Source organism: Accipiter gentilis, chromosome 2 (genome assembly GCF_929443795.1).
Source record: "Accipiter gentilis chromosome 2, bAccGen1.1, whole genome shotgun sequence".
Lineage (NCBI taxonomy): Eukaryota > Metazoa > Chordata > Aves > Accipitriformes > Accipitridae > Astur > Astur gentilis.
The window spans coordinates 22,899,242-22,923,822 of record NC_064881.1 but is presented as its reverse complement, the minus strand read 5'-3'; the positions used below and the strand labels follow the sequence as shown (position 1 = coordinate 22,923,822).

The window sequence follows — 24,581 nt, the reverse complement described above, 5'->3', positions numbered from 1 at the left end:
TCCTGACTTCTTTGGGGAACTTTCTCTCTTAAATAAGCCTAACAAATCCCAGAAGATACCATGCATTTTTAAGGTCTTATACATTGTCTTTTAATTTTGTTTCACCCTTGTCTTACTCTGAAATGTTGCATGTTACCTTTCATGAATAACTACCATCAGTTGTGAAACCGTTCTGTTTTGAAATGCAAGTATTTCACAGAGAAAGGAGCAGAACTGATCCTTTCCAGCTATTCAGGTAACAACCAAACATAAGCTGTTCTCTGTCTTCGGTAGGTGTGCCGTGCTTTTCACTGCAACAGTGGTTACTTGCATTTTGGACAGATGAAGGACTTCAGTTTTATGTTTTTAAGAAAATGTGTGGTATTTCCAGTGTGCTGATTCATGCAGATCATCACAGGATTCATTGGGATGAGTGTTGGCAGAAACCTTGCTGGCCAAAGTACCCTACGTAGCTACTTGTTCACAGCGGAGGTATCAAAGGATCTTCCTTTGCAGTTTGTAACATAACTGAATGTATTACCCAGGATTATCCAAAAGCCACAGGAAATTAATGTAAGATAGAATTGACAGGAAAAAAAAAAAGTAAAGAAATAAATGCAAGTCCAGCGTCTTCTCTTAAGATGTTTAGTTTTCCAAAAGGATCTTGGTTTGATGTGCCGAAGGAAGTTGAAACCCGGTTCAGTTTTGCTTCATGCTAGCAAACACTTGTCAGACAGTAAAGATTGTCTGCCCAAGCTGAAGGTGAGAATGAGCGAGGAGGAAATGTGTGCAGCCAGACATCCCTGTTATATTTTCTCCAGTCTGTAGCTGGAGAATGTTTCAAACTTTCTCTTGCTTTTGCTCAAGGTGGTCAGGCTTGGTGCATCTTCAGCTCTCTACGCTTTGACTAGGAAAAAGAAAAAAAAGTATGGCTTGAACTTTCAAAAGAAGAATAATTCTCAGTTTTTATTGCTGGACTTTGATCAGTAGCTCTCCAGGTGCATTATAAAAGATGCTAGTATTTCAAAACTCTTCACTAATTTGGCATGGCCATTTCCACCCAGGGTCTGTTTTTAAAACACGTTGAACACTCGCATCTTCTGACTTAAAAGGAAAAAGAAAGAAAAAAAAGAGCGTAAAACAATAAAACCCAGCCCCATAGGCAGAATGTTTCATTACAATAGTTGTGGGGTTTCTTTTTTAATTATATGTAGTAAAAAACTTGCAGATGATAACCACATTTTGAAGGAGGGGATGAGACAAGAAAAGTTCCCTTGCCTGAGGCCCAGAGTTGGAAATATAAACCACAGTTAGCTGGCATTATACTTTTTTGATACTAGCAATGTCACCAGTGATCTAATGATGACTTGTCCTCCCCTTTAATGATACGTTGTCCTGCAGATAATTGTGCGCATGATAGCAGATGATACAGCAGGATATTTTGATGGAAGACACAAAGCAGTTTCCTATATAATAAACTGCTTTTCTGTAGAGCCTGCATTCCCTCAGCGGGATCTGGTGGTGTCTGCTCTTCCATGGGCAGGATTGTATCAACAGAGACTGGCTCTGTGGTGGTAGAGTGTGTCCCAGCAGTTTTAGTGCTGATGGATTACAACAGTGTTGGACTTCCATTGCAGCACATTGTGTTCTGTGGGGCTGCTACTTCGGTCTGCAGACAGGGGAGCAGCCTGAGGAGATGCAAGGCTGGTGCTTAACAAAACTTAACCTTCTTCCCCTTTTCCCCTTTTCTCCACAGAAAATATCAGAAAGGAACCGAAGTACGCCTGAGACTGCTGGATCTTGAACTCACGTCTAGGTTCTTGGGCGCAACAACGGATACAACATTGCTGGAAGCTGATGCGGTGCTTTTAGGGCTTGCGGAAAGCAAGCAAACAAAACAAAAGGAGTAAATTTCATGTAAATAAATTCACTTTGTGCTCTATAGCAAATTACACAGATGAAATGTTTCCTTAGGAAATAAATGAAAAGTTTCTGTCCGCTTGGTTGTGTAAATAATGAGATCAATAAAAGACAATAAGCACATTGTACCTGATTCTTGCTCCATTTTTATTTACTCATCTTTCTAGCTCTTGGCCTTTAGATTTAAATGTGAAAGGTTAACTGAGCTTCTGTAGGTAATATTAGTTGAATGTTGGCATATTCTTGTATGAAGAATTCCAGAGTTCGTCTTTCCATCCCAAAGGGATGTTGATCTAAGACATTGTACTTCCATGGGGGAAATCCAAAGGCTGCTGTCGTAGTGCTCCTTCCAGTGCGGTGTTTCATACAGAACAGCGTCAAGGGCTCCTGATTTCCAAGTTGCAGTGTAGAATGTTTACTGCAGATACTGCTTTTAATCTGTATTATAATACATCCATCTGCATGAAGAACTAGAGATTATTCTTTGCTTTAATTGGAGCTCTCATTTCCAATGCATGTTAATAAATTTTCTCCAGTTGTTAATATAAATGAAAAGAAACTATTTCAATGTAGTAGGCAAGTGTAGGTCTTAGGTTTCTCTAAGTATATTTAAGATAAATATAATGGATATTTGAACACACAACCAAAGAATCATGCTGTGGTGTTTCCAATATCTTTTGGGAGCATTTGCTATCAGAGAGCATTTCTTTTGATTTCTGGTACATCCAAGTATGAATTCTGCACAGTCATGTGCCATCTGCATAGTCCCTAGGAACACTATGTGTTGAGGGCAAGTGAAATTTGCCATTTATACCACTGAATTACAAAAGAAAGCCTGTTTAATCTTAAAATATTTTTTCCTAATGTTGGAATAACATGAGATTTGTTAAGGTGCTATGCCTTGTTTGTCTGCAGTGACTGTCCAGTGACAATGTGTTTCTCGCTCTATGTACTAATTCAGCAAAATGCATGCTGGCTTAAGCATATATTACTGAAATCCACGGACACCTCATCTTTCTGCTGGAGCAGGCCACGTGAGCAGTGATGGAGCCACTAAAGGATGGTATTGCTCCTTCTGCCTCTCGTGACTGAGCATATTGGTATTTCAGTCACATGAGGGAAGAGGAGATAAGGGTTCCCTAAAGAAGCAGGGTACCAGGGAGCCAGCTCCAGGCTGCCGCAGCTCACACACCCCTTGCCTTGCCTGCATCTGAGAGATACTTGGATAAGATGGCATCAGAGGGCAGAAACTGTGAGCAATTCTGTTAGACTGCAGCTGGCCTGTGGGTCAGATTGCCACCCAAACTCTGCGAGTCTTCATATGCTCCAACAAAATTCATTTCGAACAGGATACAAAAGGTTTAATCTGTTTAGAGGTCTTTTCCAAAAACATTGCCTTTTCTCTTTTAAAGGTGGTTGTCTTTTCTTTTTTTTTTTTTGTTTGAAAGCATATAGAAAGAAAAGGAAAAGGAAAGCGGAAGTGCCTTTTTACCTGGAACCGCAGCCCTACGACACAGTGATTTGATTCTTTCTTACTCCTCTGCCCAAAGGAAAAACTTGACAAAAGAAACGAAAGAAAACTCCTATCCTACCTTTGCCCATTTGTAACACTGAGAAGAGGGCTATAGTGCAGGCATCACCTGCTACAGGTAGCTTCCAAAATGCGTGTCATACATGATCTGTCAAGGAGAATATTTTTAGTATAAGGTGTTTATTTGCCAAAAATACTAGGAGGAGTTAAATGGACAGTGCATAATCATTCTGAAGGGAGTGGGCATGTTTTAACAGATCCTTTTATAGTTTTGCAAAGTGAAGTTTTGTTTCTGAAATCAGTAAGGATCCAAGCAAGAGAGAGGAAACAAGCAGTGTGAGCTTATTTAATTTGCTCATTCATCTTCGTGATCTTAATTAGGGAAGTTTGAACATGAATTTCATTGGGTGTTCGCCTCCAGCTAAAGACTTATACTAGCACTGGAGTAGGAAGAGAAGGCCTTTTTTAAGAAGCCAGGAGGGATTTAAAATATCAGAGAGAAATCCTGTCTGTTGAACGTAACTCATGCTACATGTTTGATCAACCTTGAATAAGAGTGCTTTGAGAGGAAATATATGCGTTAACGTTTTGGCGGCAGGCTGGGAGGTATTTCACAGTAGGGTATCAAGTAATGATTTTGTCAAATCTTCCTCTGGATAACCTTTAGAGAAGTGGCTTTTAGAGACTGTAGTGGTTGCTATTTCAGATCCAGCTTAGTGTTTTATTTGGAAACCCACAGGTTCACATAAACCGACCCAGTCTTACAAATTGTGCGGTTGAGCCTTCCATGGGTTTAGGCTGCTGCTAACCATTCTGGCCTTTGGAGAACCAGTCGTTCTCCCAGTTCATCTTCGGTGACCTTCAAGGCAGTTATTTATTGGACCTCTAAACTGTTCAGACAAGAGTTGTCCCATGGAGAAGTCTCTTATTTGGGGTATGCCCATCATGCATTGCCTCAGTTCTGTACAACTCGCAAATGCAGAATTACAATGACAGAGCAGGGAATTCTGAATTGTCTTTGTGGTGGGCTGTTGGGGTTGTGTTTCGTATTTGTAATACCAACATATGCCAAGAATATGTGTAGACTACATGTCCTTAATGCAATGTAAGGAACCACCGATGTTCATTACTGAACAACCACAATGGCACAATTGCATGGCCCTGTGTCTATAAGACTATTCTCATTTTTTACTCCAATCTTTTATCAGAGTAGAAACTGATAATGCATACAGGTATTTCTAGGGCCATCCATACAGAAGAATAACAAATGCAGACACTTTTCTGCTGGTTGCCACCCATCCCCAGGAGTTCCCTCTTTCTTCATGGCCACATGCCTTTTTGCTCCTTTTCTTTGCATTTTCTGCTGCTAAACACTCACAAGCATATGTACAACTTGTTCTTCTTGAACGATGCACAGTGAAGTTTCCTCCTCCACATAGTTCAGATTCCTGAGTGGCCTTGCGTGTGCCTTGGTTTGGGCAGTTGCATGAATCTGACTTTTTGTTTGGAGGTCATTCTTTTTTCATGTATGAGGATAGTCAGTTCTACTAACATAAAGGAAGGGTAAAGCCACCCCAGCAGCTCCTGTGGCACTGTGCCTAGCCCTCACCACCACCTGGAATACTCTTTATCGGTTAAGTATACTGTAAGTATTACTAATATTAACCAAATGAACACTACCGATTCAACATACTGAGACTTTGTAGCTGTGAGTATAAAACCATCATCTTGCTGGGAATCCTGAGGCCGGTATAAGCCAAGTTCTGCAACTACGTGCATCTGACTGCCCAAATCAGGAATTTCTCTATATACCATGCTGTGTTTTTTTCTAAATTTTGTGATTTTTGTCTTACTCTGAAGCACTGACCAGATAAGCAAAGATGATTACTAAAATCATATGGATTTAATCCTGCACAATTCATTTTTTTGGATAATGCAGCTGAAAAGATGTTCGGTGTTAGCAGATCTCTCTTTTTCTTGATCTGTTTTTCAGAAGTTGGTTTGTTTTTTTTTTTCTCCTATAGCAGTCTTGATTCTTGAAAGTGTTTAAGCTTTTTTGCTCCGAAAATTTTCAGGTAACAACACAGACCCCCACTTCATTAGCAGGTACTCAGTTCTCCATCCTCCTCTATCAGATACTGCTTTGCATGCTACCCACATCTCTTAGCTGACAAATTTCTCACTTAAATTTGGATGAGCCTGACAGGTTCACTTCACGCAGTTGTAATTCATGCTTGTTATGGTGTAGAATTTACAGTCGGAGATGTAACGCTGAGTGCTCAGAGAACAGCATGGAGCGCATCCTCAGCAGCGGGAGGAGAAGGGCTGGCTGCCCCCTCGGCCTCCCCGTCCCCGCTGGGCCGGGTGCTCCGCGTCCGCGCTGGCAACAGAGTGCTGGGTGATTCCATAGCTAGTAGCTGCGGGCAGGTACGAATCTTGACTTCTACACAAGCAAGAAATGTTTCCACACGTTCTGCTTGAAGGACACTTACTTCTTCTAGGCCTGTAACTGAAGTGCCCATGAACTTCACCTTGCCCCACATCCACTTCTTACTCCACCCAAATATACCTGAATGTCCATAGTGCTTTCTGGTTTTACAGATGAGCTTATAAGCAAAGTTAGCTTTAATAAAAACTGAATCAAAGCTGGTTTGGGTTTTAGCTGAAGCAATGCTTTGCCTTTTGTGTTATTCAGGTCCTGTTTTGAAGGCTTTAGTTAGTTTTCCTAAAATTCTACCTTTTATTTTACGAACAGAACATTAAAACACCTTATATGTACTTGGAAAGCAAAATAATAGCTTTATCATGGTGTGGAGTTGGAAGAAAAATGAAAATAGTTCGATGTTCTTTTGATGACTGATGTGCTATAACAAGACCTGGTAAATCCCCCTGGGCTTGTCTGCCCTTTCATATTCCAGGCCTTTAGGTGATGAGATGGGGAAAAAGAGAAATGCTGAAGAAACCAGGCCTGCGTATTGAGAGCAAATTAGCATCTTGCCACCAAAGCTTTGGCACTGAGCTCCTTTCTAAAGAAAAGGCTACTTCACGTTTTACTTTTGTTTAGGGCATTCTGGAGAGTTTGGATTCCTCCTCATTTCTTAATACTGTCACCTTTATAAATCAGGCAAATTATTGTTCAGGCTTTTTTTATGATAGCATTATTGCCTTATGCTGGGAAAGCTTTTCAAGTCTTCTGTTTTGGCTAGAGAGCACTTGTGCTAGATACAAGCATGCACTCTACATGTGTTTTTCAGTAAATTATGCATTCTGGGGAAGCGTTGGTCATATACGAAGGGCCTAGACTGCCCAAATGAGGCTATAACGTTGTCATCTGGCCGTAACCCAAAATAAATATTATCCCTGGTATGACTGCATTAGACTAACATCACTAAATTCTTAAATACTCTTAAGCGTTCTTGTTTCCTTCTGGGTTGTGTCTTTTTCAATCACAGTTAAGCAGGCTGATGCACTCACTCTGCACGTCAGCTGTAGCGAGGCAGCCAGCCATTTGTTAGCATTGCAGCCCGTCTGCCGCAGGCTGAGCGTCAAGTGCAGCCAAGAGTTACTCTTCCCAAATGGGTTAATCGATCCAAGGCATAAGCACCCTTTGGGGTAGATACCATAGTCACCCTGCAGCTTTGGGTTAACTTCTGGAAGTGGCAACATGTTTAAATTATTTTTAAAATGTTGACATTTAAAGTAGTGAAAAAGGTCTTTTTTTCTCCCGTCTTTAATGACGAATCAAAGAACTATTGAAATAATCAGGTCTGTTAGATAGCAGTTCCCCTTTGATGGCCTTTCCTTCACATAACAGCAGCTCGGCTGGTTCAATCCTTGCTTTTCTTCTCAGCCTGAAACCTCGTTTGTATTTAAGACATGCCACATACAGGAACTTAAAATGTTATTTCACAGTCTCAGTCCAGTAGCATGACAAAGAGAGTTAAGGGCTTAATGCTTCTCTTCCCAGGGAGAGGAGCTGTCATCTTCTCGTCAAAATGACTATATCGAATACAAAAAAACAAAACACAAAACTAACTAAAGTTGAAGGCCACAATCTAATGTGCCAGTTAGCAAAAGATGCAGAGACATCAGAGAGAGTTCAGGCTATGCCCTGACCTGCCGCACAAATGAGTATATAAGCATCGTGTAGAACATGACGACTGGGAGAGGTGCCTGAGGACTGGAGGAAAGCAAATGTCACTCCTATCTCCCAAAACGGCCCGAAGGAGGACCCCAGCGGTGCCCGGTGTCAGGACCAGAGGCAATGGGCACACGTTGAAACACAGGAGGGGAGGTTCCCTCAGAACATCGCGTTCTCACCGTGAGGGCGACCGAGCGCTGGCACGGGTTGCCCAGAGAAGCTCTGGAGTTGTCACCCTTGGAGATATTCGAAAGCCGTCTGGACGTGAAGCTTCTTGGAGCTGGCACAGCTGTTCTTCAAGGATGGTTTTTCGGAGTGGCGGTGGTCCACGGACTCCTACGTTCAAATGTCCCCTCCTGCTAGTCACGGCTAACTCCTGCCTTCCCCATCTGCCAAAGCCCTTGCGTGAGCTGCCCCGGCTCGTTGCAGGCTAGCACGGATCGAGCTGTTAAGTTGCTTGACCCAGAGGAAGACGTTTAATAGGCCTGGCGTGGTTTGCTCGGGATCACCGAAGCGCCGAGCGGGCGTCGGCGTGCGGTTTCGTTGCCTCTCGTACCGAGGGCCAGGCTTTGCTGCCTGTGACCGCGGGGCTCGCGCGCCAATCTGGGTTCCCGTTCGCTCCCAGGAGACCGCCGCTGTGCGCGCAGCGGCGTTTGAGGGGCGGCGAGGTCTTCGGCGAGCTGAGGGGGGACGCGTGGCCCCGGCCCCTGGCGTTGCCCTCCGCCGGGCGAGCAGCGGGGAGGCGAGAGGCGGCGAAGGCGGCAGGCAGCCGCCCGGCAGCTCGAGCTGTGAAAGAGCAGCGTCGGCTCGACGTCTTTCTGCCGTGCCCTTTGCACCTCGGGCCGCGGCTTCCTTCGCGCACGCTGGCTCGCCGGGGAGCTGAAGTTTCATTTGCCGACTGAACGACTCTGAAAAAGGTCCCCCCCGTCCCAATTAGCGTCGCCGGTCGCCCGCCTCAATGGCGGGTTAAACCGAGCCGCCGGCTCAAGTGGTGGGCGCGGGTCCGGGCGGGGGGTGGGCAGGGGAGCCGGCAGCGCGCGCCGGGGGGGGGGCCGGGGGGGCACCCGCCCCTCTCCGGGGCGCTGGACCCTTTCAAGCGAGCTGCGGCGCGCCGGGTTCTTGTGTGAAAAACAAGGGGCACAATGCTGGAGTCGTAACCTCCTCACCCCTGACGGCATGGGAAAGTGCACTCCTCAGCTGTTGGGTATAGAAAGGCTGCTGCAGGCATGAGAAATGTTCATAAAAATGCCGTTTAGAGCCTGCCCTTCTACTCCGCACATGTCATCTTGCCTATCAAGCTGCCTAATTGGAAAATTAGGCTGGCCTTAATTTAGGGCCCTGAAAGTTCGTGCCAATAATTTCCCAGAGACTTTTTTTTTGCCCAATTATTATTATAAACGGTTTCAGCACATTGGAAACCTTCATCGGAAAAAAATTTAAAAAATACACCCTGAAAGAGCAGATCCTTCATCTCAGAGAGATTCTTTGATTTCTGTGTGTGAAATTGCATTGTTGTGCATCCTGTGAATGATCATCCGGAGATGAATGTGAGCCCCCGTTGTTTTCCATGCATCGTTCCTTATTGGACTGTACGTGGAGAGCTGAGCGTACTTTAATTTACAGCATGTTCTAATCTCATTTTGGAGCTTAATGCACCTGCTATTTTCCATCTGCTGAGGCTCTGAAAACAGCAGTGGGCAGAAGCTGCCTTGCAGGTGTAAACATCTTCCCCCCGGGGTCTTGCGGCTGTGGGCACCGCTGATCCTGAGTCACCTAAGGAGACCTGAGAAGGTGTGCAGGATCAGGCTGGCTGTTTGGATCCTTCCTGACTTTGATCAGGGCTCAGCCTTGCAGTTAGCCACGTCCAGACAGCTGCAGTCTACGTCTTTGAAATCTCCGTTTCAGACTCTGTTCAGACGACATGGTGAAGATCTCCTCTCTGTGCCCGGATGCTGTCCGTCTGAGACCCCTGATGGGGTAAAGGTGTTGGTGACCATGCGCGCCAGGCTGTCTTCTTTATCCTTGGCCATCAGGATGAGGAAGAGGGATTTCAGCTGACTCCTACTTGTCCTCTGCGGACGGGAGCTGTGCTCTGCAGCCAGCTGGGCAAGAGCTCGCAGAGGCAGCAGGGCAGGGTGGCTTTTGTTGCTCCCACCGTACGTGCCAGCAGTTGGCCGCGTTGGAAGCTGGACGGGCTGACAAACCCTCTCGCTGTGTCTCTTGGCAGCAATAGGAGTGGCCGACGTGTACAGCAGGGACTAAAGCATGACTTGATAAACCTGTTAGTCCTCTGGATTTTTATCCTGTTGCTGAAAGCTGCACACACGAAGCATGGGAGCGGGAGAGGTCCATATCGAAGATGATTTTCAAGGTCAACACTGGATAACTTAAGATAGATGCAGCGTGCTGAGGACATAGACGCATCCTCCCTGGGTCCTGCTGAGCCATCCGGAGAGGCTGCTGCTCTTGCACAGCTGCTCTGCTACTTCCCACCCCACAAACTCACTCCCAGGTGAGTTTCCAACCAACTTTGACCCTACTGTTTGTACAATTTAAGGCCAATTGGTCATTGTGGTTGCTTGTTTCGGAAGACGTGCTTACAGAGGCAGGGGCGGGGAGTGGGAGGGAGGGAGGAAAGGCATCTGGCATGAGTTGGGGGCAGCTGCCTTTCCATCTCCAGGAGAAGAATGCTGCTGAGCACTGGGGCAAGAGGATGCCTGTGAGTGAGGCCACCAGGCACAGCTTAGGAGCAGGATGCAATCTCAGGGTTAGGGTTTGGCAGGTTCAGCCCTTCTCTTGGTGAAGCAAGCTATATGTGTCAGCAGGACCCCAAGCCTTCATCTTCTCCTAAAATTGTCACCACACGCAGGCTGGGGTTGAGGTCCAACGCTGATGCAGAAAGAAGGGCTCACCTAATGAATTGCCACCACCAATTACGAGAATGATTCTCCTTGAACTATCCTATCCATCCAAGCCGTGACAGCCCCGACAGCCTTGGTTAGGCTCTGGCAAGGCCGTGGAATTAAATTTTCTGTGAGTTATACTAATGTCAATACAACTTTGCACATCGCTGTGACTGACCCACAAATCAGAAGGGAAGCAAAGGTTGGATTCTTACAGGTGAAAACCAAAACATTAGGGTAAAGAAAATACAGAGAACAAAGTGAAAATGAAACAAAGCAAACAAAACTCCTGCTCATCTCGGGCTCTATCTGCCCTTCCCGCAGGCGTATAGTGTTGCACAGGAAGTCTCCCTGCCACAAAGCACCCGCACGTCCCTGAGAGCATCGCTGCTGTTTCATCCCGCTGGAGGGCAAAGCCAGGCCCAGATGGGACTCACAGAGCAAGGGGTCCTGTCTTCATGAGAAAGAAGTGCCGTTATTGTTCCATGTTTATTCAGTGGTTTTGAAAGGGCAGGAGGTCTTCTGGGAGCAGGGTTGAGTCTCAGGTGCATGAAGCTGGGCAGAACCAGAGCATGGTCCCTTGTGCAACCCAGAAAGGTGTATAACGTACAGTATGGAGCACAAAGGTGCATGGGTACTGGGTGGAGAAAATAGGATGTAAAAGGTGTATTTCTTCAACTGACACAGAAAGATAAAAGCGTGCTGCTGGCCATCTGCAGCAGTTCCTCTGCCAGCACCTCACTGCGTCTCCATTCAACACTGTGGTAAGACCCAGAGCTCAGCCAAGTCCCTCCTGTAAAAGGGCCAATTACAGCGTCTGTGACCTTATTTTGGGTGCCTTGTTTGCTGGTAGGAGTGAGGGCACCAGGCTGGAAGAGCTGCGACTAAGCACTTTGATGCAAAACACAGTAGCACCCTGTGAGCTCTGAAGATGGGCAGCTGGGGAGGACCTTTTCCTGGTCGTTAGCCCCAGCTTACCTGCTATTTATAGGAAAGCACAGTTGTATGTACATCTGACCCTGTTCAAGCTCCTTGGCACGGGACTTGGCGGCCGGCCTTGCCAGGGATGTACCCCATCTACCGCCTTTTCATCTGGGCAGGCCCGCATTTCACCAGCGTGAAGTTAACGGGAGTTATCCTCCCTGCCTTCCGCCGCTTACAATGGAAATTAGTTCAACAGGATGAAAGGTTGATGGTGGGAAAGCATGTCAGAAAATACAATGCAGAGAACACAACTCTTGGGAGAGAGCCGTTTGTTTTGTTATTTGAAAGGGCTCAGGATTTAGCCAAGGGGGCGTAGTTATAATTTACTTTAAGGGATGCTGACAACTGCATTTGTCAAGTTAGATTATGGTCATACTGTCATAAAGGATCACTCTGTTGTTTTACTGCTAGTGTATATATGCGTAAGTACTTTGGGCCTCAGCGAGGATAAAAATATGGCTCTGATGTGCGAAAACCCGTACTGCTGCCTAAATTTCCACGCTGCTACATGGCCCTTTGGTCGCGATGGGACTATTCAGTGCATACGTTTGAGCACTTGAATGGATTTTAAGTCTTTGTAGATCTGAAATAGCTTGACCTTCTGGCAACCACCCTCTCTTAATTACTTGTCCTAAATACAGGCAGACTGAATGGGATGTGCCCAGACATTTTCAAATAGATGTGATCTCGGTGCTGAAGAGCTTGGGCCGACACAGGCATCTTGATCTGCCCGTACGTTCAGAGGTAGGTACTTGTTTAGCCAAGTGACCTCGTGCCTTAAACTTATGTTTTGCTATTCGTTCTCATGACTTCCCTACTAATTTACGCTACTGTGCTTACACAGAGTGTTACTACTTGCCATCCCCCTTTTATTTCTCTTCATTTTTAATTTCAAACTCTAAAAGTCTGAGGACTGATCTATTTTTTTTTTATCTTTTCCTCAGAAGAATGCCTGTCACTATTTATATTTCTTAATCAAATGTTTTCTTCCTACTAAAAGACCTGCATATTTGAAAAAGCCAAGTACTTCCAAGAAAGCTGCCAGAACTACAGCCCAGCACATTTGCTGGGGAGATTATGCTTAGCAAGGGTAGAGGCGCTTCTGGGGTACTGAGCCATACGGGAGAACTCTGAACCGTTTCAAGCTCCTGACATGAAATATAGTCCCTCTCAGGCTGCGTACCAGTGAACGTGGGCAGACCCCTGAGTAAAGCGACTCTGGTTTGAATGTAAATGATGGGACTTTGCTGCAGTTGTCCACACTGAGGTGCTAGTGAAGAAACAGCTTGGTCCTTCTGAGTTTGATGTTGTGTTTTTGCCAGATCTCTTGCCATTCCTTCTCTTGGTGGGAAAAGAGGGATGAAGAACTGAATCGCTGCACAGGTAAACAACTGCCCGTGCTGGTTTTTTTCCCGTTACTTTCCAAATAACTCTCTCCCTTCTGCCCCATGTTTGTTATTCTTCATGCTGTGCTCCTGAAAAGCAGTAGCTGAGCTTAGGAGAGTTCAGTCATTCCACCCTGAAGGGTTATTTGGAAAGAATTGCTTTCTGCATGAGGGTGGGTACATTAAAACACACCTCTCTCAGCCAGATAGGCAGAATGGGACGTTGGCAGTGCGCATCTAGTTCACTCGGAGCGGTCTGTGGATGCTCGTGCCAGGAACTCAGTGCATGCTCACCTGAATGGAGGCCCTTCTGGAAAGCTACCTTTGGCTTTTTAAAAATCAGGTTTAACTGGCAAACCCTGAGTTTATTATATGATGCCACATTTTTAGTATAGGAATAATCCAATTTTGAGTCTGGCCGTGCAATCGATTCCTGTGAAACACTTGGCCGTGGCTGCAGGAGCAGGTAGGTTTTTAGTCACTGCAGCTTGCTCGCTGGCGTCCAGGTGTCCCCATCTTCTCAAGTTCCTAGTCCCTTGACACTTAAGCTAAATGAGTCCCTGTTGGGCTTTTCCCAGTGCTTTTTGCTCCCAGAAGGACATGTCGTTAGCCGCACGCATGCTGTGACAGCCGGGGTCTGGCCGGGGCCGTGCCGGTGGCACAGCTGTGCTGCCCGCCCCGGCACAGGGCCAGTTCTCCCCGGTGCAGGGGCTGGTGGGCACACCTCAAATTAGCCATGTGGCCAGCGTTTAACCGCAACATTACCGATTCGCATCCAAACAGCTGACAGCCTGAATAATTTACTGCATGCAAATGGTGGGACCTGCTGTCTCTGTTAGTGCTGGGATCTGATTGCCACAGCCCATTAATCGTAATTGCTAGTTTGTGCTGACAGGAGCAGGGCCGTCACCCTGTGAGCGATTAGGCAGCTACCGGGGAGACCGTCCCCCTCCTCGCCCTCTCCTGCGAGGGGGCTAGGGCTTTTTTCTTCCTTTTTTTTGTTTATTTAATTGAACTGCAAGGCCAAACCCAGTGACTCCCGTCTGCTGTGGCCCCTGGGGCAGCGCAGGGGAAGCCTCAGCCCCAGGGGAACGCAGTTGCTTCGGGGGCCTAATTGGCGCCTGAGGGTTTTGTGAGGGCTGCCCCGGAGGCGGACGGGACACCGGGTGCTCCTGGGAGAAGACCTTCCCTGGCACGGAGCCCTGCCGCGGGGGATCGGGGCCACCAGCCCTGCCTGGCTTGCAGGGGACCGTCCCCCAGGGCCTCCCTGCCTCTCTGCAGTGCAGCATCCAGCACCACCAGCAGTCCAGTTTTAAATGGCTAAAGCAAAGGACCGTCCACCCCCTGGCTTGTCTCTCAGATTTCTTTGCCAAGAAGCTTCTTCCTGACAGCCCAACTTCTCTTTTCCTTTTTTCTTTGCCATATTCAGCCTATCTTCCCCACCCTTAGCTGTGCCAGCCGTACAATCGCTCAGACACCCTCTCTGCATTGCTCGGGTACCTCCTCTGCCCTGTAAACCCTTCATGTTCTTCTGCAAAGCAGATTTGGTCCTCGGTCTTCTTTGTTGATCAATCGATCAACTCTGTGAACGCACTAGCTTTCACTTTTGGGTCCTTTTGCAATGGGGGGGAATAGCAGGAGTAAGCTCCCAAAACACAGTGGTTGTGGTGTAGTGGGGTATTTGTAGCTGCTGCTCAGCTATCACAGCTGACCTGAGTGCCCGGGAGGATGGATTGCCAGCGGACACGGTTGGAGCAAAGGGGAGAGGCAGAAAAGAGGAGAGGAAGCTTTCCTCCCTGCAAAAGCCTGGGAGAGCAGGCTACAAGGAAAGGAGGGAGAGAGGCGAGAATGTACGACAGTGGGTGCAGGGAACAGGGAACGAGGGAGGAGGAGGAGGAGGAGGAGGAGGAGGAAGAGGTGGAGGCAGCAGAGGGACCAGACAGTGGGGCAAGAGCTCAGGCAGCCCCGGAGCAAGCCTGGACCTGGGGAAGCTCCTCACCAGAGCTGGGCACAAAGGAGCAGGGCTGCTCATTTTGGCTTGCAATGATAAATGATAGTTTTTCAAGTTGTCGCCTTCTAACTGATGACTGCATGAGAGTGCAAGCCTACATGAACAACTGTCGTTTGAATGGCTGGGGGATGCGGAGAGCTGGGGGAAAAAAACCCTCTGGAAATGGTGTCATGAGCCTGTTTGGCATCTCTAAGCATGTGAGCTATTTCAGGTATGTTTGCTAAACTTCTCCGTTACTTGCCAGCACATGATATAGTTATGCCTGTGTGCATGTGCATGGTGTATATAAGAGGACATGTATCCTGGTGCAATGTATACACAGGTTTCCTTTAAATCTGTCATGTCAGGCTCCCATGTATAGCAGATGAAAATGAGATGTGCTGGTAGTTTGTGGCTCTTGTTGATACAAACTGTATTTAGTCTTGACCAGCTCTTGGACATTTGAGAAGTGGAAATTATTTTTCTTGTTCCTTTTATTTATGTACTCTATAGCACAAGTAACAAATAGCAGAAGCCCTCTGTTACTCCCCTCCCCTCCCTGTCAACCCATGTGTTTACAATACTGAATCCAGGCAAAAATTTTGGAAAATCTCTGCCAGGGGGAAGACATCATCTGATCCCTTCCTTAATTAGAACATAGGCTTGATTTGTCTATCTTGAAACGTGAAAGGCATTTGTATGTTAAGCAAATACTTAACAAAGGCTTAGTTCAACCCTGCACAAATGTATGCAGCTCTCCTGCCTGCTCAGTTTTCTCAGGAATATGAGCATTAAGGGTGAGATGCAACTGGTTTATGTCCTTCTGGTGCTGAGAAAAAGAGATGATTGAGAGCAGGTGTGATAGAGGTCTATAACATTGTTTTATGGCAGGGTTTGATTGTTCTTCCAGTGCAAGCAATAGGGGCATCTAATGAAGCCAGCAAGAGGCAAGTTCAGAGCAAACAGAAGAAAAAAACCTTCTCCAGATGCTGCGTAGCTAGCTCCTTGCTGCGGGATGTTGGGGAGGCTGAAAGCGTGCACAGCTTGAAGGGGACACTCTACAAACTGAAGGAGAGGAAAGCTGCCAAGGGCTGCTAAATGCACAGAAGCCGTTGCTGGCTGAGGCAAATCTGCCAATGGTTGGAAGCTGGGCAATGCTGGTCTGACCCAGTCCAGCTGTTCTTGTCTCAGTCATCCACCCCAAACAGGGGATCTGCTCTCAGATGAGGTGTCTGGGCCACGTCCTATGTGCTGCAGCAACCAGCTGTGGTTGGGTAAAACTGAGCTTCATCCATGACATTAATCTAACCCCACCATTCCTCTGGATGGGCTTCAAGAGCACTGTATCCTCCAAGGCATTTATCAATGCCTATCTGTGTTTAACCTAGGAGCAGTGCCTGGCCTGAAAAATCACTTTGCTTGAGCTGGCCTGTGAAGGAGAATGGGCATCTTCCTTAAAAAAAAAAAAGAAAAAAAAAGAGGTCACAACGTATTGAATTTGACATCCTCTTTACCCAGACCTCCCACCTCTCTGAGGCCTGGCACACACACCTCTTCTGAGCAATCTTCCCTCCGTCAGAAGCTGCCCTGAGGTCTGTGGGTATTTCCATGGCTGAGGTGATTACTTTGCCTTCATGCGGAGGAGGAGTTTGTCCCCAAAGCCCTGCTGATCATGAAGCCTGTGGGATTGCTCTGGCCCAGAGGAGCTGTTTCCCATCGCACATAAACACCGGCCATGGAGCTCGAAACTGCAGCTGCCACCTTGTACCAGTTTAGGCCTCCTCAGAAAGCACCTTCAAAATTGCACTAAAATGGGGATGAAAACCTACTTGGGGGAAAAAACCTCAACAACAGCAACAAAACCAACTCAACCAAAGCAAAACCAAGCAACTTTTTAAATTCAGTTCTCAAATGTCATGATTTTTCATTGTTTTGATCTGACACAGCTTATTTCTGAATGATGGATGTCGTTTAGATATCTAGAAATCTCATTTGAAATGCTAGAAAAGTGTACTTCTCCTGAGCCTATTCCAGCTTCATCTTCCACATCTGTCTTGTGCTGGGACCTGTTGTATTGGCCAAGGCATGGAAAGGTCCTCAGCAGTTCTGCAGGTGCACAGGCTGCTAAACACAAATGTTTCTACAAGGACAAATTCACTAAACAATTTTAATTTGGATATGTTTCTCTCTTTGCTTAGGTGACCTCTGAAATGTATCTCTGCAGTGGTGGGATGTCCCATGCGCCTGCCGGCTCTGCATTGCACCATTTTCTATGTCTTGGCGCTTCGCTCCCCTTTATGCTTGGCTTGTATAAGGGACTGTGCGACATAACAGCCTGGGGGACGGGCAGGAAGAAGTGACACTCTGATTGACCATTTTACATAATCTTTAACAATAGAAGGGGTTTAGTGACTTGGTACAGCCTGTACTCAACATAAAACCCAGTCTGTTATCTAGAAGTGCTTAGATGGCGAGATAAGCTGTTAATGCTAGTGGAGGAACTTTACTAAATAAGAATACAATGATGATATTTTTTTCCCCACTTCCACTCTTTTTTCCTTATTTAAAATGTTCCCTTGAGCATTACCTGATAGACTTGAATCCTGCATCAGGTCATTGTTTTGATTGGACAGGCTGAGATCTTTTCCTTATTTTAGCTGATGCTAAAATTGCATTTTTTTCCTTCTTTTTTAAGTAACTCAAGATATAAGCTAACCAAAACACACATGTGTTCCAATCTGATAGAAAGCAGCTTTTACTTCCTAAGAAGTAAACCCTTGTTCCAGATTACAGGGGTATGTATTATCTAGTGATATTAATACTTAAGAAAAAACTTTATATAATGAAAATTTCCCCCCCTTTTTTTTTTTTTTTTGCTGAAACTCTTGCTGAACTAGCAGCTGTTGTACTCCATACCAGGATGTATACTGATGTGTGTCTAAATAACGTTTACACTACGCAAACTGCAGACAAGAATAATACTAGGGCAGTCTATCACCAGAGCCACCTTTTGGGGCTCGTCATGGAGGAATTAGAAAGAAACCCACCTGCAGTCACCCCAGAGGTGCCCGCGTTTCCCACCTGAGTGGTGGGAGAGCAGGGCTTTTGGCTTCCTTGTATTCAAAGGTGAGGGGAATGGAGTCAGGCTGCGGCACCCGTCCTTCGCATGTGCGCCTCACTTCTCGATTCTGCTGGATGTCCTCAGCTCTGCAGAAGGAGGATGTTCTCCAAGACCATGCTTCTGCCCTGGCATCAACGGAGGGATGGATGCCCTCAGGAAACCGGCCCTTCCCAAAGAGCCCCTCCGTGGAGTCAGGGATGCTTGTCCACATGCAGGACATCTTAGTGGGTCTGTCACACCACACAAGCATCACCTCCGTGTCAGCTCCGTCCTGCCCTGCCGGGAGGGTGAGCGATGTGGGGCCTGGAGGGCACCAGGGGCACTGCTGCAGAGGGGATTGGTTGGCCTGGTGGGAATGTCATCTTTGCAGGGAAGAGGGAGGTCCCCGTGATGTGAGATGATGTGTGGAGAGATATCTGGGTTGGGGAAGAGGCTGCCCCTCGAGAATAGCAGGTTTGAAGGAGTCCTGCCCAAAACCCCAGTGCTACAGAGGGGCAGCGGCGAAGCGCCTGGGCCCAGTGGCTCCGCAACTTATGAAGTGATGAAGTGCAGCTATAGGAGAGGCAACAGTTCTGCAAAAAATGGCATTGCGGAGGGTAATAATCCGGCTTTGTCACGTTGTAGCAGGGAAGGCAAGTGTCCTTCTGGGACATGTAATAGGAGAATAGCTTGGCAGGACCTACAACCTCATCCTCCCACTCTGCTCACACTTGTGTGGCCTCCACTGGGGCACCCGTTCCAGATTTAGTTTCGGTACTGCAAAAAGGAGGTGGGTCAGTTGTTGAGAATGCAGAAGAAAACAATGCTCAGGAGCCTGGGATATGTTTCTGAGGAAACATTGAAAAATCAGCATTGTTTGGACTAATGAAAATATGGAGGGCTTCAACTACGTACACGTCAGCTGTGGGGAGCAGCGTTCTCCACGTCCATGGAAGACAGGAAAGAAAAGTAATTGTTTAAATTGCAGTAGAGGAGCATTGCGTTAGACTTCATAAAATCATTTCTATCAGTAAGGAAACTGAAGGAGTAAGATAAATTGCCTGAGGGAATTTGTGCAGCTTTTGTTGCTAGAAATCTTTAAGGACAACTCAGACAAACATCCACCTGGCTGCTCTCCTGCCCTGAGCAGGGGAGTAAGTGAGATGACTTCTTGAACTTTCTCCTCTTCTAGGACCTATTCAGCGGAGGGCATTAAAAATGTGCTTGAATCAGACTGGAGTCATTGGCTTTGTCTTGGCTAGGATACAAGCATTATAAAAAGTGTTAAAATTGATCCATATTCAGGAAAGCATTAAAACATACGAACCATTTCAGACACGTTTATCACCCGGTGGGTTTTGTCTTGCGTAGGAAGGAAAGGGCTGGTAACAGAATGTCTTAATTAACACATTTCAGAACTCCAGTGTGGATGCAGTCGTGTAGCTTTCAACATCTCCTTGCCGGCCAAGTTGAAAGCAACGCTGCCAAAACTTTCCAACACATCTTTAAATCCCGGCCGAGGACCAACCCGGAGGGGTTTAAGCATGTATTTAAAAAGAAGCTTTTGCTTAGTTTACACGCTGCTTGCAAGGGTGCCAGGCGAGGAGTTTCGTGTCCAGGGTCGGTGCTCACCCGGCGGGAGGACACGCCGTGGCGGATGCCCACGGGATGTGCCCAGCCTTTGCCGGCAGCCCGTTGCCCCCCGCACAGCTCTGCCGCTGGGACACGCAGCCCTGGGCAGGGGCTGCTCTCCCTAAATCCGCAGTGGCCTGGGGTTTCTGCCCGAGAGGATCGGCGTGCCCAGGACCTGTCAGAGCAAGTGACGTGATTTCAGTGGAGCGCAGCAGGCCTGGCAAAGCGGCAGCCCGTACGGTGATGAAAGTTTTGTCTGTCATCTGTCTGGGGACCACCGGGACGTGCAGGACTTTGCCACCAGCTCTGCTGGGTGCTGGGTGCTGAGAGCGGCTCCTGCCTGCTCCAAACCCCAGACCTGTCAGTCGGGTGCCTCCACTTCGTCTGTTCACATCACTCCAGTCATTGCTCCGAGTAAACTCTACTGTGTTTTTCATTCACCTCCAAATTTTTAATTTGTCAAATTTATTAAACACCTCACTGCAGAGGGTAAAATTTAATATTGGAAGTAATGCACAGGTGTTGTTATCCAGGCAATGCCTAACGAATGATGAAATATGAATTAATTAATATTTTCTCTTGAAAGGTTTTTTGTGTGAAAGTCCTTGTCTAGATCCTGCACAGTTGGTTATTTTCCGCTTAAATTTTTGCAGTGTGAGGTTAGTGGAAGAATACCAATTACATAATTTTATCTCTTAAAACACAGTATTTAGAGGACAGAGGCTCTGTGAAATACTTGACCACCTTCATTCAAAAAGGAGATACGTTCGATATACATGAAAAATGTTTTCCTCCACCTGTGGAATGAATGCGACCAATTGCTTCACACAACTCACACTGGTACTTTTCATTTCCCTGTCAGAATATGATTTGTATCAAACAGTTGTTGTGTTTGTGTCCTCTCTGATTTACCACTTTTTCATACATGCTTTCCATGCTGGAGACTGTCTTCTCTCTTGCTTCATTTAAAACCATCAGCCTTTTTTTCCTACTGTGGCCTGTGTGCCAGAGTTTTATGTGTGCCACTAGTATTTTTGCTGACCTCCTAGGCTCCGTGGGATATATTAATTTCCTCTGAGCAATCGCAAAACCTTACTGGTTTTTTAGCAGGACTTTAGCACGATTTGAAATGTGCGTGTCCAATCCGAACAAATGTGATTCTGTTCAAATACCTGGTGGGTTTGCTTTTTTAAGCTGTTTACGAGGGTGCTGGATGGTAACCTGTGCAGCGTCAGGCAGATGCGCCCAATGGCAATGCTCATAGTGCAGCCTGTTTTCAGTCTCGCGATTGCCCTACACTCTTGGAAAACATTTAGCTATGGCCTTCGTCAGCAAGACACCCCATTTTACGGTAGGTGGATGTCAGCCAACTTCACCGCCGCGTGCGGGGGTTTCCGTGCTCACGATGCGTTGCCTTCTGCTGTCTGATCACAGGGTCAGGACCTGAAGGAGCGTGTCCTTTTGTCTCCGCAAAGCCACCAGGGAAGTCCCCGCTCTGTTGCAATGAGTAGTAAAACCCGTGTTAAAATCAACAGGACCGATATTTTTCCCTGCGTGTTTCCTATGATACACACGGCCAAGGAAAGCGTAGGTAATCCTGTAAACACTGAAGTAGCCTGGTGTAAAGAAAGGCTGGCAAGACTCTGGGTATGAGTCAAAACTTAATTCATTTTTAATCCCGGGGCTGGCCGGCAGTTGCTATTCTGTTATCAACCTTTCTTCGCCCCCCAATATTTTGATTCCAAAAAAAGAGACTAAAAACAATAACTGCTTGGTTAGCAGCGGTTTCTTTATGAGCAATATAAATAGATGAGTACTGCACTGCCCTACACCGAGAGTTTGAAAAGGGTATTTACAAGGCTCCTTAAGTTAAATGAAGTATAAGATCTTTATTGGTTTGTGGGCTGTAAGCGCCTGTGGCAATCCAGAGACAAACCGAGACCAACAGAAAAAAAGTACCCTTTGATAAATAACCTTTCCATATTAAATGCACATCAATCTGACATCAACAATTAGCTGTCAGGTGCTTGGCTTTGCTAGCAAAGGCCAATTTTCAGATTAGTGCTAATTGCAGGGCGGGCTGACACATCAGCTCAGAGCCCCGGTAGCTAACGGCCTGGGTAGGAGCGGACTTCAATAGTGGGAGCAGGGGAGGGCTGAGGCTGCCTGTCTCCAGCTTGCTGGCAGTTTGACTGTAGACTAAAGTAATGGAGCTGGCAGGGTGGAATCAATTACTGGCCAATGAAGATTTTCCCACAGGTCGAGGCTTGGGAAAAAAAGGACGTTCCTGCTGCCGAGACAGCTGGCATGGACTGTCCACTGGGAAAGGAGCCTGGAGAATGAGAAAAAGAGGGACAGTTCTCGGTGATAAACTGGTGACAGACTATAAATTATGAAAAGGGGATTTGGCAGAGGATTTAGAGCTTGCTACCTCTGCTTTTCCCTCCCCCAAGATTTTAATGCCAGCCATGTTCACTGAGTCATTCAATTATCTTAGTTAGAAAATAAGAAGTGTTAAGAGAAAAGGCTCAGAATATATTTTGCTGAGCAGGGTGTGCACATGTGTGGCGCAGAATATGTTTTGCTAAACAGGGTGTGCACATGTGTGAGCTGAGCTTTTAAAAACCTTTAAACCAGCACTTTCCCCTCCAGGAAAACCTTCGGACCGAGCCCCTTGATGCAACGCTTACTAATGCTGCTCTGTCTGGTGCTCGCTCACGAGATGGTTGGATTCCTGCAGTGCTGTTTCAAAGGTCACAAAACATTTTGCCTTTTTGATTAATCTGAAATTTCTTTTCCCGCTCCTTTTCTATAGCAGTTCACTTTGGTCACGAAGAAAACGGTAGCGATACAGGAGTGCAGCAACTACCTCTGCGTTTTGCTGCATCTGGGCAGCAAAGTCAGCGATTTACTTGCTCTGAAAAACACTGTCCTTCACTGGCAGAAAGGAAGCACCAAAGCATTCAAGGCTGGGAACAACCAGCTCCTTCTGTACTGAAAATAAGGTGTTTATGTTCTCAAAATTAAAATATAACAGTTTAAGCGTGCACTGAAGTGAAAGCTGTATATAAAAGACTGACAGAGATGCTAAGCTAAAGATGCAGGTCCTATTCTTCCTGCTCCTTTTGAATATGTTTCCATACCAGGATGAGGATTAAATTGTTTTTTCCTGTCTCCCTTTTTGTACTCAGAGGAGTTTAGTTAGAAAAGTCAGGAGGCGACATGTCAGCACTTGTCATTTTTTGCTGTGTAATATTTATTGTGATCAGAAAACTAAGAATCTTTGGGTTATTTTTGTAGCTTCATTATAACTGAACAATACCTGTAGTGGGACTTCTGTGAGGCTGATGAATTTGTCTGGGCTTTATGTCAGTGTAACTGAACTGATGACTGTGTCTACACCTGCAAACCTGGGATTTGATGTGACTATGTGCCTGTGTGTGCGCCTATATTGGTGAATCTCTTTCTACCCCTATGCACCCCAAAATAAAACATAATGAAGGCGTCCAATCACCCAGCAACTACCAAACAACAGTTTACACACCTGTATTTTGCAGTACAAGCCCACAGGGCAGTTCACTTGAGAACGGGGTCACAGCCCTGCAGTGACTGCCCCAGCTGCCCCAGACCAGGAGCTATGTTGAGATGTGAGCACGGTAGTTACCATGGGCTTCTTTTGATTTGTCTTCTGTTTTATAAGCCAGTATGATTTGCTTGATTCACAATTTTGAGCTTTCTTTCATGTCCCTGAGGGATAGAAATCTACTTTTTAATGAAGGCTGAGTTTCTCACATTCAGGAGCTGGGGCTTTAGGAAAAACACCCATTATCACAAGGCATTAAGAAAAATCTCAGGAGAGTTGGCAACGTTAAGTTTAGGTTAGGTTTGAAAGGCTTTGTGGGAGGTTTGTAAAAAATATGCCTCTGCGGTTTACATCAAGTTTAACTGGATCTTGCCGAAACTTTCCGATTGTGCGTGTCAACAGATGGATGAAAAAGAGCTTGATTGGTACATCAACTTGCAGGGTCTGGAGAAGGATTTCTCTTGGCTGTGCCCAAGAGTTGGGAGAAAGTACAGAAAAATCCAGCAGTCACCTGGCTCAGCCAGAGCCCCTTTCTCCTGCACACTCCTCGATGTGGCTGATCCTCCTCTCGTCTTAACTGCCTTTCTCTTTTCACCTCTGCAGACACCAAAACAACTCCCACTGCCGCTCCTCAACCATGACAGGGGAGACCAGTTCCCCCAGAGGCTTCGCCGGTTGTTTCACCACTTCTTGTAACCCTTCTTGGCTTCAGCTTTGGCGTTTGTGCCAGCCCTGCTCTTCCTACCGGAGCACCCGTGATCCCACAACACCCAGGCTCAGGCAACCCTGTATGATGGCCACCACCATGGCCACTGCCACCATCACCACTACCACCACAGGCTACAATAGTCCAGCAGGAGCTAAAGTCCACCCACTGCTTTTTACCCCAAGCTCCAGCTTTGCCTGATGGTCTCTTCCCTAATTCAAAGGGGGTGTTTAAGGGTGAAGAATGAGGTATTGCTGCTAAGGCAGATAACAGAGAGGTGATGTTAGTGTCAGGTAAGTTGATACTGCAGAGGGAAGATTCCTCTTGGTCCTCCCCTGCCTTCTGTGGTGTCTCCTGGCTCTTCGTTTCCCTCCCTTGCTCTCTCACAGCTGTACCCACATGCAGGCTGGGGCAGATGTAAAGGTGTATGTGGGAAGTACACATTGCTCTCGGAAAAAGGCTCGTGTCGTATCTACTGTTTTCTTTGTGAAGGATGACGGATATCCTTGATTCTTCATGGAAGGAAATCTGGATCTGATCATTGGGGTTAAATAAGACACACAGTGGCAGTGCCGCTTTAGGAAACCCAGCATGTTGGTCTGGCAGGGTTATTCTTGAGATAAAAAAACAAGGACTGCAGTTTTTAGAGGTACCAGCTGAGAACAGTTCAAACTGCTAAATTCTAGAGTGGAGCTGATGCAGCTGTGTCAAGATCTATTTCAAAGTT

General features: G+C 46.5%; 1 protein-coding gene across 1 annotated transcript in view; it reads left to right on the top strand.

Annotated features, from left to right (window-relative positions):
• TPD52 (tumor protein D52) overlaps positions 1-2,032 on the top strand; it is a 130,023-nt gene extending 127,991 nt beyond the window's left edge. The window contains exon 7 of the mRNA XM_049823490.1: positions 1,736-2,032. Coding sequence (XP_049679447.1) covers positions 1,736-1,889 — 154 coding nt within the window. The 3' untranslated portion in view covers positions 1,890-2,032. The remainder of the gene's footprint in view (positions 1-1,735) is intronic.
• Positions 2,033-24,581: the final 22,549 nt, after the last annotated feature.